Source organism: Macrobrachium rosenbergii, chromosome 29, assembly GCF_040412425.1.
Source record: "Macrobrachium rosenbergii isolate ZJJX-2024 chromosome 29, ASM4041242v1, whole genome shotgun sequence".
Classification (NCBI taxonomy): domain Eukaryota; kingdom Metazoa; phylum Arthropoda; class Malacostraca; order Decapoda; family Palaemonidae; genus Macrobrachium; species Macrobrachium rosenbergii.
Genome location: NC_089769.1, coordinates 17,122,736 through 17,136,587, shown reverse-complemented (window position 1 = coordinate 17,136,587; position 13,852 = coordinate 17,122,736). Strand labels below are relative to the sequence as shown.

Sequence of the window (13,852 nt, the reverse complement as noted above, 5' to 3'; positions counted from 1 at the left end):
CCTCTCCTGCGTAGCGCCAGCCCTTTCGAGGCGCCAGGCAAAGATTTCAGTCTAGGCCTCATGCTAACATCTGTTTCTCCTCCAAGGCCATCAAAAAGTCTTCATCCAAACCTTCTTCCAACAAGTGAGGAAAGTTTCCCTGTGCAGCAGTGGGTGTCAGGCTCCTTCTTTTTTGGGAAGAATGGAGCAAGAGAGGAGCAGAACAGTGGGTAATAGAGGTACTTAAGAATGGATACTCTATTCCCTTTGAAGGTTATCCACCCTTAGTCAAGAAACCCATTGCGTTAACCTCACATTCGAAAGGTTCAAGAAGGTTTTTGGCCCTCTCAGAGGAGGTTTCTGATCTTCTTCATAAAAAGGAGCGATAGAAGAAGTCACAGATGCAGAATCAGAGCGGTTTACTATTGCCTTTTTGTTGTTCCGAAGTCTTCAGGAGGATGGAGACCAGTGCTGGGTGTCAGCGCACTGAATGTCTTCGTGCGGAAGACAAAATTCAGAATGGAGATGAACCGCTCAATTCTTGCATCCGTTCATCAAGGGGACTGGATGGTTTCCATAGACATGCAAGATACGTACTTCCATGTCCCCATACTTCCAGACTCGAGGAAGTACCTTCACTTCATCTTTTGGAACCAGATTTTTCAGCCCCGAGTTTCGGACTTTCGATGGCCCCTCAGGTTTTCACTTGCATTCTCTCTCTGATAGCAGTTTGACTTCATCAAGTGGGCGTCAACATTGCGCTCTATCTGGACAACTGGCTCATTCGTTCTCCCACAAAGGAAGATTGCATGGGGTACATTCAAAAGACTCTTGCTGTAGTGAAGGAGTTGGGACTTTTGATCAACCTTCAAAAGTCTCCGCTAATTTCATCTCAACAGATAGTGTATTTGGGAATGAGTCTGAATTCTCATCTTTTTTGGGCTTTACCTGCACCCAAGAGGATAGAATCCTATCTAAAGATGATAGATGAGTTTCTCACTCTTCAAATGTGTTCAGCCAACAAGTGGATGAGCCTCCTAGGAACATTGGCTTCCATCATCAGTTTGTCTCCTTGGGGAGACTTCACATGAGGGTACTCTAGTTTTAGGCTACCTCAGAGACAGTTGGGACTGAAAGAAATATCCGGACTCGTTTATGTTCCCAACCATCCAAGACATCAAGAAACATCTGCTTTGGTGGAGATCTGAAAACAGGCTACTAGAAGGGAGGTCTCTCTTTCCTCTGAACCCGGACCTGAGCTTCTATGCAGATGCCTCCGACTTAGGTTGGGCCGTGATCCTGGAGGACAAGGAAGTCTCCGAAAGGTGGACATCGGAACAGGAAACTTGGCATATAAACTTGAAAGAACTGACTGCAATCAGTCTAGGATTGCAAGCCTTTGCTTCAGAAGTTCGAGACATGACCATTTCAGTGCACTTGGACACTATGACCACCCTGGCCTGCTTAAGCAAACAAGGGGGAACTCACTCTTTCTCCCTCTGCAAGGCGGCGTGGGACCTCCTCTGGGCTCCTCAAAATCAGACAAGGATGGTAACGAGATTTGTGCAAAGCAAGTTGAATGTACTACAGACCAGCCGAGTCCCAGCAACCAGGTGATTCCCACTGAATGGAAGTTGGACCCACTGGTATGCTTAGAGTTGTGGAAGCTGTGGGGAAGGCTGACAATAGACCTATTTGTGACCTCCAAAAATCACTGCCTTCCACTTTATTGCTCTCCAGTTCCAGATCCCAGAACATGGGCAATGGATGCCATGCTGTTGGGCTGGTCCAACAAGAGCCTGTATGCATTCCCTCCCTGCGATATGGTAAGGGAAGTGATAAGTAATTTCAGGTCTTGCAAGAATGCTTCGATGATCCTCATAGTTCCCTTTTGGCCTCTAAGGGAATGGTTTCTGTACCTGATAAGTTTCCTGTCTGACTTCCCAAGACTACATCCTCAAAAACACAAGCTTCTCAGACAACCCCATCTCAGGCAATTCCATAAGGGGTTATCCACACTAGCTCTGACAGGATTCAAACTATAAAGAAACTTCTCAGAGCTAAGTGATTCTTGAGACCAGCTGCACAAGCTATCTCTAGATGCAGGAGAGAGTCTTCAGCCAATGTCTACCAAAGCAAGTGGACTGCTTTCCGCACATGGTGCTGAGCAAATCATGTCTCTTCTTGTAAGACATCTGTAACAGAGATTGCCGATTTTCTATTGTTCCTGAGAACTTCTAAAGGCTTGTCCTCATCCACAATCAAAGGATATAGGGCAGTGTTAGGCTCTGTATTCAGGCATAGAGGCCTAGATATTTCTTCGGATCGGGATGTATGTGAACTTATTAAATTGTTCGATATGACGAAGCTCAAAGATTTACAGCAAGTTTCGTGGAACCTGGACGCGGTACTTAAATGGCTTTCAGGTCCACCCTTTGAGCCTATTGATTCTGCTTCGGTGAGGAACTTAACCAAGATGACTATTCCTAGTAGCCTTGGCTACAGCCAAGAGAGTAAGTGAGATCCAAACTCTCGATAGGAGAATCGGTTTCTCTAATGGAGATGGGATTTGCTCCTTTACTCTTGGCTTTCTCGCTAAGAACAAAAATCCAACCAAACCTTGGCCTCGTTCTTTTAGCATTAAGAACTTATCTCAGGTGGTAGGTTCATTAGATGAGGAAAGATTCCTTTGTCCGGCAAGGGCTCTCAAGTGCTATATCCATAAGACTTACAAAATAAGAGGTACGTCCAATCACCTTTGGTGTTTAGTGAAGAACCCTTCATGTCCTCTCTCGAAGAATGCCCTCTCTTTCTAAGAGATCTCATTTGCGGTTATCACCACACTGTCGGGGACAGAACCCTGCTGATAACGGGACTGCCTGTATATATATATATATATATACATACATACATATATATGAGCTTTTCAGTCGAGAAACATGCCAAGTGCCATTTTTAAAATATAATGAATTAAATTAAAAAATACTTTGACCCAGGATGGCACGTGGCATGTTTCTCGACTGATAGCCTCATATATAGTTTCTCAGTTATTCTAAGTGCTGTCAGTTCCAGCAGGTACAGATTTTACTGTTTTCTTACTTTACAGGTAATGCTCAGCTAGACATTGATTACAACCTGGACTCCAGGAGCTCTTTAGGTCAGGTGTAATTAAGGTGTCTGGTACACTATAACTCTCTTTTGGGAGCCTTGATGGTGTTTAGTTTTTGCCTGTAAAGCTGTTTTGAGTCTTTCGTGAAAGCCTTTTGAAGCAATTAACCCTCTCTTGGTAGCCCAGGGACCTTTGAAAGGATAAGAGAATTCCAAGTGTTGTGGAATGCTGGCTTTTGCATTGAAGATACTAGTCTTTTGTTCATGACCTAGGTTGAGTGCAAAAATAATTAGACTGACTGGCTACAAGTTTTTGCACCTATCGTTCCCCTGGTGGGTGATGAAGGAAGTAGATGGATAGAAGATGGATATTCATAGAAAACCAAGTGGTCTATTTTTTTTTTTTTTCAGTCTGTTGAACTACAGTTGGCGCAGAAGTAAAAGCTATATAATGAAGAGATAAGTATTTAATAAATAAACCTTACATTAAATATTTAAAAAAAAAAATTTTTTTACTGGAACATTTTAATGAGCTGTTTGCATAATTAACTCAGAGTACTCTGTGACAAAGGCACTTATTTTGTATACTCCATATAAACATTTATTTCTTGTTGTTTTCAGGGTTTAACAAGACGCTTCAATGGTAGTATAGTTGCCATTAAACAACGTGCACCAGTGGTTGGTGGTCAGTTTGCTGTTTGGGGAGGCTTGTTTTCTACAATTGATTGTTCCTTAGTTTATTTACGTAAAAAAGAGGATCCTTGGAACTCTATAATATCTGGTGCCGCTACTGGAGGGATCTTAGCTGCAAGAAGTAAGTGCAGATGTTATTTTGCTTGTTCTTTAAAGTGTAGTTCTTCTGCCATTTTTACCATATTGGTTGGAAGTCCTTTTTAATTTTAAAGGTTAGCATTTTAGCAATTTCTTTTGAATGATGTACTCATATTTTTTTTTTTTTACTTTATATGTAGGTTTGACATTTTTATGCTTGCAGCATACAACGAACAATCATGTTCTAACACATGCTGGAGGCCAAAAGACCCTTCATTGCTGGTTATTTCCCACATCATTGATCCCAGGCCTTAATAGATTTTCACCAGCCATCATGACCTTACCATATTTGAGAGGTAGGGAGGAGGGAGGTTGTTATCGGTAGTAGTATGCTTGACTACCCCAAGGGTTACATTTTCGAACTAATTCTCAGGCTTTGATCATAAGTGTGTGGGGGTGGGGGGAGCATCTAGGACAGCGCACTGACTTTTCCCTTGTCTTTATGATTTTTTAAACCCTTAAGAAATTTGTATACTATAATCAATGACCATGCCCTTGCTTCTTTTTTGGATCCCTTTTTTTAGCTTCTGATTTGTTCCTAGCAATAGCAATGTTTGCTAAATTGTAAGTGTATTACAGATTTCCCACATTGCCCTTGGGGCTTTGCCCTTGGCGCTTTGCCCTTGGGGTCATAAAAGCAGGCACAATGGAGGAGAACCCCTTTACTCATCTCTTATCCATTACTGCACTTGCTTTTACAAAATTTATCTCACTTTCACCATGTAATGCTGTAGAGACTGCACTATGCAAAGGTTTGCACCTTGTACTCTATTATACTGATAGTTCCAAATCTCCATATGGTGCAGGATTTTCCGCTATAACATTTAAGTAAACCCATACTGAACTATCTACAATATGGATATCAGTTAAAACACTTTGGAAATGTATAAGTATCTGACATAGATATAAATGTTGGATCCTTCATATCTCTACATGTAGGCATTAAGGAAAATGAAGATGCTGATATTACAGCAAAGCATGCAAAAATAGTCATTTTTTCAGTGACTGTTTAGCATATCTGAAAAACCATTAGTTTTAGTACAACCTTTTTTTTTTTATAGATGCCTTATGCTTATGGCCCCAAAATCACAGGCTTGTCAGACTAAATTTCTCTGAAAAATGACGAGCTTTCTGCTGGGCAGGTATCCACCATACCCAATTATAGTATGTACATCTATCTCACTTTTTGTAAGGCTTCTTACTGTTAATAAGTTCCTCATTGGGCGAGTCGGTAGAGTTCTCAGCTAGCACTCTGCTAGGCCCAAGTTCAAGTCTCCGGTTGGCCAGTGAAGAATTAGAGGAATTTATTTCTGGTGATAGAAATTCATTTCTCGGTATAATGTGGTTCGGATTCCACAATAAGCTGTAGGTCCCATTACCAGGTAACCAATTGGTCTTAGCCACGTAAAATAAGTCTATTCCTCCGGGCCAGCCCTAGGAGAGCTGTTAATAGCTCAGTGGTCTGGTTAAACAAAGGTATACTTTTACTTACTGTTAATATCATCTGGTCACTATTCCTAGAAGTCTGCTATAGCATTTCCAGTGCTTTCATCCTTTCATTAGATTTAATTTCATTTTACTTATTTGATTCTTTGTAATAGTTGTGTGAGATCATATCACATATTCTGATTATAGTGTGTTCTTTTGTACCAGCGTTAAGCCATGGAGTGGCTAGTGGCCATGACCAAGGGATTTTTTGTAAATGTCATTTAGAGTTTGGTTTATCTTGCTACAAGTTTAATGTTACCTTCATGTTGCCACATTATTCAGATTTTGTAGCTTCAAGTTTAGCTTTTAATCTTTAGACCAATTTCCACTTGCTTGTAGCTCTTGAGTATACGCTTCTTTCCCTCTGTTGGTGCAGTGACTCCTGTTCTAGCATGTAGTCAAGTGTACTTACAGCTGCTGTACCAGAATGCATTTCAAACTTTGATGGTTCAGTTTATTTACGTGGCATGTGTTCATGGTTTTCAAATTATCACTAGTGTTAACTTTCTTAACTAATGGTTTTTTGCATTCTGTGTTGGCTTTTAGTGCCTTTATCAGCCTTATTTTTGTCTCTTTTATTGTTATATATTTTAATTTGAGTTGTCCGTGTTCGCTGTGTTTGTTCAATTGCCTTAGCAAACTTGCCATTGCCTTCAAGGATGAGAGAATAGTTTTCATGTCTTTGCTGGATAGAGAACCTCATTCCAATGTCAATTTGTGCCATGGGTGGGCATGCTCTGTACATCTCACCTGTGAAATGTGCCACCATGAGCACCTGGCCAGTGGTGTAGTTTTGTTAAGAAAGGATCTACAAGTTCCATCATGTTTCAAAGATGTCTGTCAGTGAACATGCCTCTTATGTTCTCAGAGTTTTCCATGCCCAGGTGTCTCAGTTTTGCTAGCTCTGCTTGTTGCTATAAAACAAATGCTATTATTCAGCTGATGTGTCTTCTCACATGCCTCCCCATGTTACCAAGCAGTTCAGATTACCACTCTGCCCTTGAGCAAAAACGTATTGGTTGTTTCTACTAAGGATATAACCTGGTTACTCCTGCCAGGCTCCCACCTTACCCAGGGAGTGGCTTGACCTGTTTGCCTCCAACCTTGCTCAATCCAAGACTGGCTTTTTTGGGACCACTCCACTCATCTTCTTAATCTTATCCCTGACATCTCCACTCCACATAGCTTCACCCAACTTCTTGTTCACCCTTCACCTGTTGTGCAGTAGTGTCTGCTTTTCCTCCATCAGTGACCACTGCCAGTCTTTAGAGCATAATACTCTTGCATCTCAAATCCAGTACAGCCTTCTCTCTTGTTTGGTTTCAGCCGTGGTCCTTAATTAGTTTTTCTATCCATGAGGTGTTTGGTGATCCTCTCACCATGTGTGATTGAACCTGTTGACCTGGTACAATCTTATTTGGTTCCCTTGGTATTATGGATGAAGTTGGTTTGACTCTGTCAACCGTCATTGTATTTGATTATTCTGGGTGATGTCTCAGTTCATGACTGGAGAATATTCCCCTTCTGAGCCCTAGGTGATGTCTTTTTCGCCTGGGACACCCTCCGACCTCCATTGTCAGTGGCCACCAAAATCCACCTGTGGAATTGTGAAGTCTTAAGCCCTCTCTCATTGTGTCTCTCCTGGGTTTTCTTCTATAGGACTCCAGTTCTGAGGTGAGATAAAATGGTGATCCAGCAGGTATTGGAGCTGGTATGAATATGCTTGCTTAATTCACTGAAAGGGGTTAGGTACTGTCTTTGCTTCAAAGTTTGCTGTTAAGAACTGTGACCCTTTAGCAGTGACAGAAATTAAAGCCCTTTAATTACCTCTTGTCTTTTCAGATGGATTGTAGGATTCTCTACCTTTTCAGGGCAGGAACTGGACCAGTTCCCTTCTTAGTTCCCATAAGAGGTAGACAGGGGATAGCATTCTACCTCATAGTGAGGCCTTGGATTTACCATGCTGGAGAGAGGACTTTCCGATCCTATAGACTAATTCTCAGTTTGCTAACTGCAGGCAAGAGTTGGTCTGAAACTGCCTAAATGGGTCTCCTCTTTGAGCAACAGGTTTTTATCCTAACAGGACTAAATGTTACCCCTCGTTTCCATTTATCCTCTCATCCCTTGAGATACTTGATAGATGGCTGACATGGCTTCATTCGCCTTCACTTGGAGATTTTAATAATGTGTTGCCAACTACACTTTACTTTGCTCTTACTCAAGACTCCAACACCCAGATGGACTCAGTTTGTCCCAACAAGTGTCTTGTGTTATTGATGGAACAGATAAATGAGATTGGAGAGACTTACAGCCATGTGATATGGAGGATTGTTTTCCAAGGTATTGCACTGGGTCTGTTTTATTTTGAAGTTGGAACACTTCTGAGAACCAAGGAAGGTGGCACTGGTGGTGTATTTGAGACCTGATGATAAGGAATGTTGCCTTGGGGTTTTGTTCTGATTTGTGTGAAATCTATATGCATGTTCCATTGTGAAATTTGCTGGAGTATGGAAAGAAGAGGGATGAGCAAAGATTATGACCAGCTTGTGGAGACACCCCTTTTGTGGTCTCCGCTAGACCAACACCTGCATAAACTTTATATGATCCCAGTTTTGATGTATTGGTTACAGGTCAGCACAGTTGCAATAGTGCACTTGTTCATGGGATGTCAGAAGAGGTGAACTTCCTGATTAATGTATCTGTGGGTCCTTCAGGCTTCAGTAGCTCTTCAAGCATCTGTCACCATCTATGAAAGGTCAGAGAAAAGTACTTTAAACCAGAATGCATGGAAGCTTGTTCCATTGCAGGTGTACCTGTCAGTCTGCAGGCTGATAAATGGTTTCCTACTGGAACAGTTTCATGTACATGTATTGCTTTCTCTTATTGTTATTATTCATCAAACCAGTGGCCATGAAGATGGTTGCCATGGCTTCTTCCCAGTTTTCATTGCGGCTTGACTTGCGATTTTGCTTGAAGACTTCACCTTCTCCAAAGAGTCCTAGAAGGTGGACAGGCAAAGCTTAGGGGGCTGTTGGTGTCAAGATGAAGGATACTGACATCCCTCTAGCATCAGTCTAGGAAACTTGTGGGCCAATCCGTTGTTGAAGAGATGCAGTGCCACTCAGCCTGTTCTTGGGCCAGTCTCCAACTGGAGAACAGATCAGTGTCAATCTTCAAACAGCATGGTTAAGGCATTGTTTGATACCTAGGGCACCTTTTTCTACTGTGCAGGGACTTTCACGATGTTTGTGACATCTTCAAAGGTATTTGCAGCCAAGCCTTTTTGAGGGGGGGGAGTGGCTAGCTACACGACTGACATCAGGAATAGAAAAGAGATTAGGCTTCCTTTAAGTCTCCATAGGGAGTTCAAGGATTTTCTTCCTCCAGAAGGGACAAGGAGTTTTTCCAGCCCCTTCAGCCTGCTTCTGGTGCTGTGGCCCAAAAGTCAGGTAAGGAGAAGTTAGTAGGATGCTGAAGAAGGCAGTCCCCTCTTCAGCTTCCTTGGGAACTTCATTGTTTTATTTGTATCTTTCTGCCAAGCCAATTATTCTTGGTACATCTCAACAAATGTGCTGAATTTCTGCCTTTATAATCAAAATATGGTTTCAAGTGAATTTCATCCACCACCAGTATCACTGTTTTGTCATTGGGTAGTAATAATTTACATTTAGTCTTAATATACATCAGAAAATTGAGTCATTTTGTTCTGATGCAGGGTAAACTGTTTGGAAACAAACTCCTGATGATAGAGTAACTATACAATGTTAGGAATTTCTTATCTCTCAAGAGTCTATAACTTTGAGGGGAACAATTACAAAACAAAGAAGACAATATTACCAGCTCTGATGAATAATAAAATTTATTCAGTCATTAAATGTTCAAATAGAATTTCAGCACAGGCAAGTGTTTGAATGACTGATCATCAAAAATTATTGCCAAAAGTGAAATCACTAATTTTATAACAGCAGTGCTATTGCAGGTTTTAGAAATGTACTCAGGTGTCAGTTCTCTGCAAGTTATTTAATGTCTGCTCAGCTATATTCGTATCATGAACCACTGTAGGAATCTTTAAATCACCTAAGTGACGTACTTCAGAAACATGAACAAACGCATGTACTGTGCAGTTAGCATTAAATGTAGGTAGGGTATTGTGGTGTACAGTATGCCATTTCATTAATCTGTACCCAACTGTTACCTGTGGAAGAGGAAAGATGATCTTTTAATATTTGTACAACATGTATATATAAGCATTAAAACATAGTGATACCTTGAGCTTAGGTAGTTATTGACATCCCTTCTGTTTTGTACCTGTAACCCTAGAATACTAGGCCAGTCTAATTTTATTCACCTTAACCAATCTAGGTCCAATAAGGTTTGTCCCTTACCTTTGACTACTGGCAATGGTAACTTGCCTATTTCCTGTACTTCCACTTGTGATGAACCTATAACTTCTGTGTCTGTGCCATTTCCAAAGCTCTTGCTAAGTCCTGCAATGGGAGTCGTGTGATAGGATACACTGGGAGTTCTGTGACATAGGCTACACTGGGAGTTGTTTGATGTAGGCTACACTGGGAGTTGTTTGATGTAGGTTACACTGGGAGTTGTTGTGGACATAGGCTACACTGGGAGTTGTTTGACATAGGCTACACTGGGAGTTGTTTGGGCATAGGCTACACTTTGAGTTGTTTGGGCATAGGCTACACCGGGAGTTGTTTGACGTAGGCTACACTGGGAGTTGTTTGAAATAGGATACACTGGGAGTTGTTTGTCATAGGATTCACTGGGAGTTCTGTGACAGGGTATACTGGGAGTTGTTTGATATAGGCTACACTGGAGTTGTTTGGCATAGGCTACACTGGGAGTTGTTTGGTTTGACGTAGACTACAATGGGAGTTGTTTGACTTAGGCTGCACTGGGAGTTGTTTGACGTAGACTACACTGGGAGTTGTTTAACATAGGCTAGCCTATATTAGATTCTGTTAAGTCTAGAGTATATGAATTCCTACTAAAATTCAATCTAGGCTAAACCAGTCTTTCTTTATATTGTGCTTTACCTTGTTGCTCACAACACCTACCTAAATCCCTTTTTCAGGCTACAACCTTCTTAGGCTATACCTGGGTGTAGGCTGTACTTGCACAGGCCTAACTTATGTTGCCTGATTAGATAAACCTAACTGTAGCCTGTTTGTTTGTGCTCCTGACGTGGCGTAACGCTGGTTCCAGTGTGATGAATTCAGACTTTACATTACAGTCTGAATTCAGACTTTATATTGCAGTCGAAAGTTATCCTAATGTGGAATGGAATGGAATATGAAATTTAGGCTTAAGCCAAGCACTGGAATCTGAGGGATTATTCAGCATTAGTTATCGTAGTGTAATCCAGAGGCAAAAGTCAAATACTTGTTGCAGTGAACTTAGTGTTGAGTTTACCTATTACCATAATAAGTTCGTCCAATAAAACACACAAGATGTATCCGTGGCACCCTACTTCATTATGCCATACAAGCTTTACGGTCCAATTCAAAAATAAAACAGTGGAACCATGAGAAAACCTTGTACTCAATTGATGTACGGGAATGAAGCTTGAGAGAGAAAGAATCGCTAGTTTGGGACCACCAGGGTCGACATCGTCATGTCATGACGTCATATCCAACAGGCCTTGCTTCTTGGTAGTTTTGATTCCTTCCCTACCATTGATAGCCAGCTACCAATATCCACTTTTTTCTTGGTTAAACAGCCGGCTCCAGCTTGCTCTGAAAGTAAATCCCCTATTTAAGGACCTCAGGTTTGTATGCTAGGAAAAGTACAAATTACTTCAAAATTTGTCATGCTTTAGCTCTCTGTAAAAAAAAAACTATTGAGATGGCTGTTTGTTTGTCCGTCTGCACTTTTTCTTTCCTCCCTCAGATCTTAAAAACTACCGAGGCTAGAGGGCTGCAAATTGGTATGTTGATCATCCAACCTCCAATCATCAAACATACCAAATTGCACCCCTCTAGCCTCAGTAGTTTTTATTTTATTAAGGTAAAAGTTAGCCATGATTGTGCGTCTGGCACTACAATAGGTGCCAACAGCACAGGCCACCACTGGGCTGTGGCTGAGAGTTTCATATAGCATTATACACTGTACAGAAAACTCAATTGCACCGAAGAAACTTTGGCACATTTTTCACTTGTTTTTATCTTGCTATAGCTTATTGGGTTATGTAATTTTTTTTTCGTATACTGTAATGGTATTTTTAATTTCTTAATGATCATCTTGGACTATAAAATTTTATGTTTACAGATATTTGAATCTCCCCAACTTTAGGTACTGCTGTCTGTTAAACTGACTATAGCTCTTGGAATGGAACATAAAATTTAGGCCAAAGGCCAAGTCCTGGGACCTATGGGGTCATTCAGTGCTGAAAGGGAAATTGAGTGAAAATGTTTTAAAGAAGTAACGGGAAAAACCTTGCAGTTGCACTAGGAAACAATTGTTAGGCGAGGTTGGAAAGCAAGACTTAAGAAAGAGAATGTGAATGGAGTTAAAGAATTACAGTAAAAGGAATGAAAGGGGCTGTAGCTAGGAGCCGAAGGGACGCAGCAAAGAGTCTCAAGTAATGCTTACAAATGCACCTCATAGCCCTCTTCCACTAGCAGGTCCCTTGTCTTCTCCTGCTCTGTAATTACAGATGTGATTTTCCGTATTAATAATTGTAGATACGGTATTATTAATGTTCTTTTCCTCATGCATAATTGTGATTTTTTTTCCAGGTGGAGCAGCAGCTATGGCAGGCAGTGCAGTTGTTGGTGGAATGTTATTAGCCATGATCGAAGGTGTTGGTATTTTGTTGACGAGATTTACATCAGAACAGTTCAAGCCCATTGCACCGGGAGAAATGAGCGACCCTTCTGTTCTTGGTCCAGTACAGCCTTTACCATTTAACCCTGATAATAATTATCAATGAGTTAACTTATGATAGTTGTCAATATTCAGATTTTTTTATTTGGCAGATTTACATTGTTTCAGTACATGTAAAATAGGAGTTTGTCATCTGATGCATCATGAAAATTTGTTATGCTTTATTACAAACTGAAAGTTTACAGAATTTGACTGCAACACCGTTTCCAGACCACTCAGTTATGGTGTCATTGATCTATTTTTCTAGTTATTTACTATCACACCCCCCTCTTCATACTTAAGATTAAAGTGCAGTATCCCCTTGGTATATTTGTATTATTCTTTGAAATATATGGTCAGCCACATGAAAGTACTCTATATATATAGGATATATAAACTGATGTATTTGACCATATTGTTTTACCCATTAAACGTACTCTCGTCACTGCTGCACAAGTTAAAAATCAAGATTTTAGTTTACTGTGTAGTAGTATGCATTTTGACACAAGTGAAAGTGAGCAGGTACGAGTCATGTTAATGCCTTACAAGTGTTTTGTAACAGGTATGATACAGTACATGGATGCTTTGTAAACAGTAACATCGATTTCATTGCATCTTTCTGTTTACCCAAATTTTGCGAATTTTTAACCATGGTGTTTTTGTGAATTTAAATATTTTTTATATACGGAAATGGATTATGAAAAGATGTACAGCACAGTACTTATATTTTGTTAGTATTGTAGGTCTTTCTTTTTTGCTGCAACTGTTTAGGAAACATGGAAAAGCAGTTTGTATTTTTATGCTTTGTTACCTAAACATTTGCAGTATCTCAACTTGTTTATTTCTTAATGAGTTTTGTATATAATATACAGTAATGGACAGCCCCATTTTTTTTCCGTTATGCTGTACTTTACTACAAAATTATTTGTATGTAATGATGGCATAGTTTTTATTAAATGAAAGAATTTAAAATTTTATTCTTCTGCTTACCATTATCATCATCTTATGCGTGTAATGTTTTTGGGGGGACTTTCCAAGTGAAGTATCTATATAGTCTCATTCAAATTCGTTTTGAATTTATGACATCAATAAATTCTTTCATTCAATATAAAAATATCTACCAATGAGGAAATCCATTGTTTAGTACTCTAGTATACAAGACATTTCTGTCTTTATTTGCATCAGGTGTTTTGAGAGTTCAGCTACTAGGTTTATCTTCATCAGCAACTTAATACTCTGCAATTTTGGCACAAACCAGTGTCTCAAATTGGATTAGGTGGTTAGACATTAACTACATAAAGATGGTGAGTGTGGAGTTATGAAATTCAAGAATTTAAAGACTCTTGCCCGTTTAAATTACCCAGTAATCATCATTGTTCATTGGTGACCATACTATGAATAAAATTCATGGTGAACTAAGCACTTACGTATGAAAGACTTTAGATTAAGTGCTGATAGAGAAAGTTTGAAACAGTATTGTTATATTAACAAAGCACTTATCAAAAGGTGCTCATTCTTCCATGGAGTTCTGTGAAAACAGCCAGGTTTAAAAAAATATAAACTT

The 13,852-nt window shown here is 40.1% G+C and overlaps 1 protein-coding gene across 1 annotated transcript in view; it reads left to right on the top strand.

Annotated features, from left to right (window-relative positions):
• The window catches only part of LOC136854632 (mitochondrial import inner membrane translocase subunit Tim17-B), a 28,957-nt gene extending 15,327 nt beyond the window's left edge, over window positions 1-13,630 (top strand). The window contains exons 3-4 of the mRNA XM_067131180.1: window positions 3,709-3,901; window positions 12,162-13,630. Coding sequence (XP_066987281.1) covers window positions 3,709-3,901; window positions 12,162-12,355 — 387 coding nt within the window. The 3' untranslated portion in view covers window positions 12,356-13,630. The remainder of the gene's footprint in view (window positions 1-3,708; window positions 3,902-12,161) is intronic.
• The last annotated feature ends 222 nt before the right edge of the window (window positions 13,631-13,852 follow it).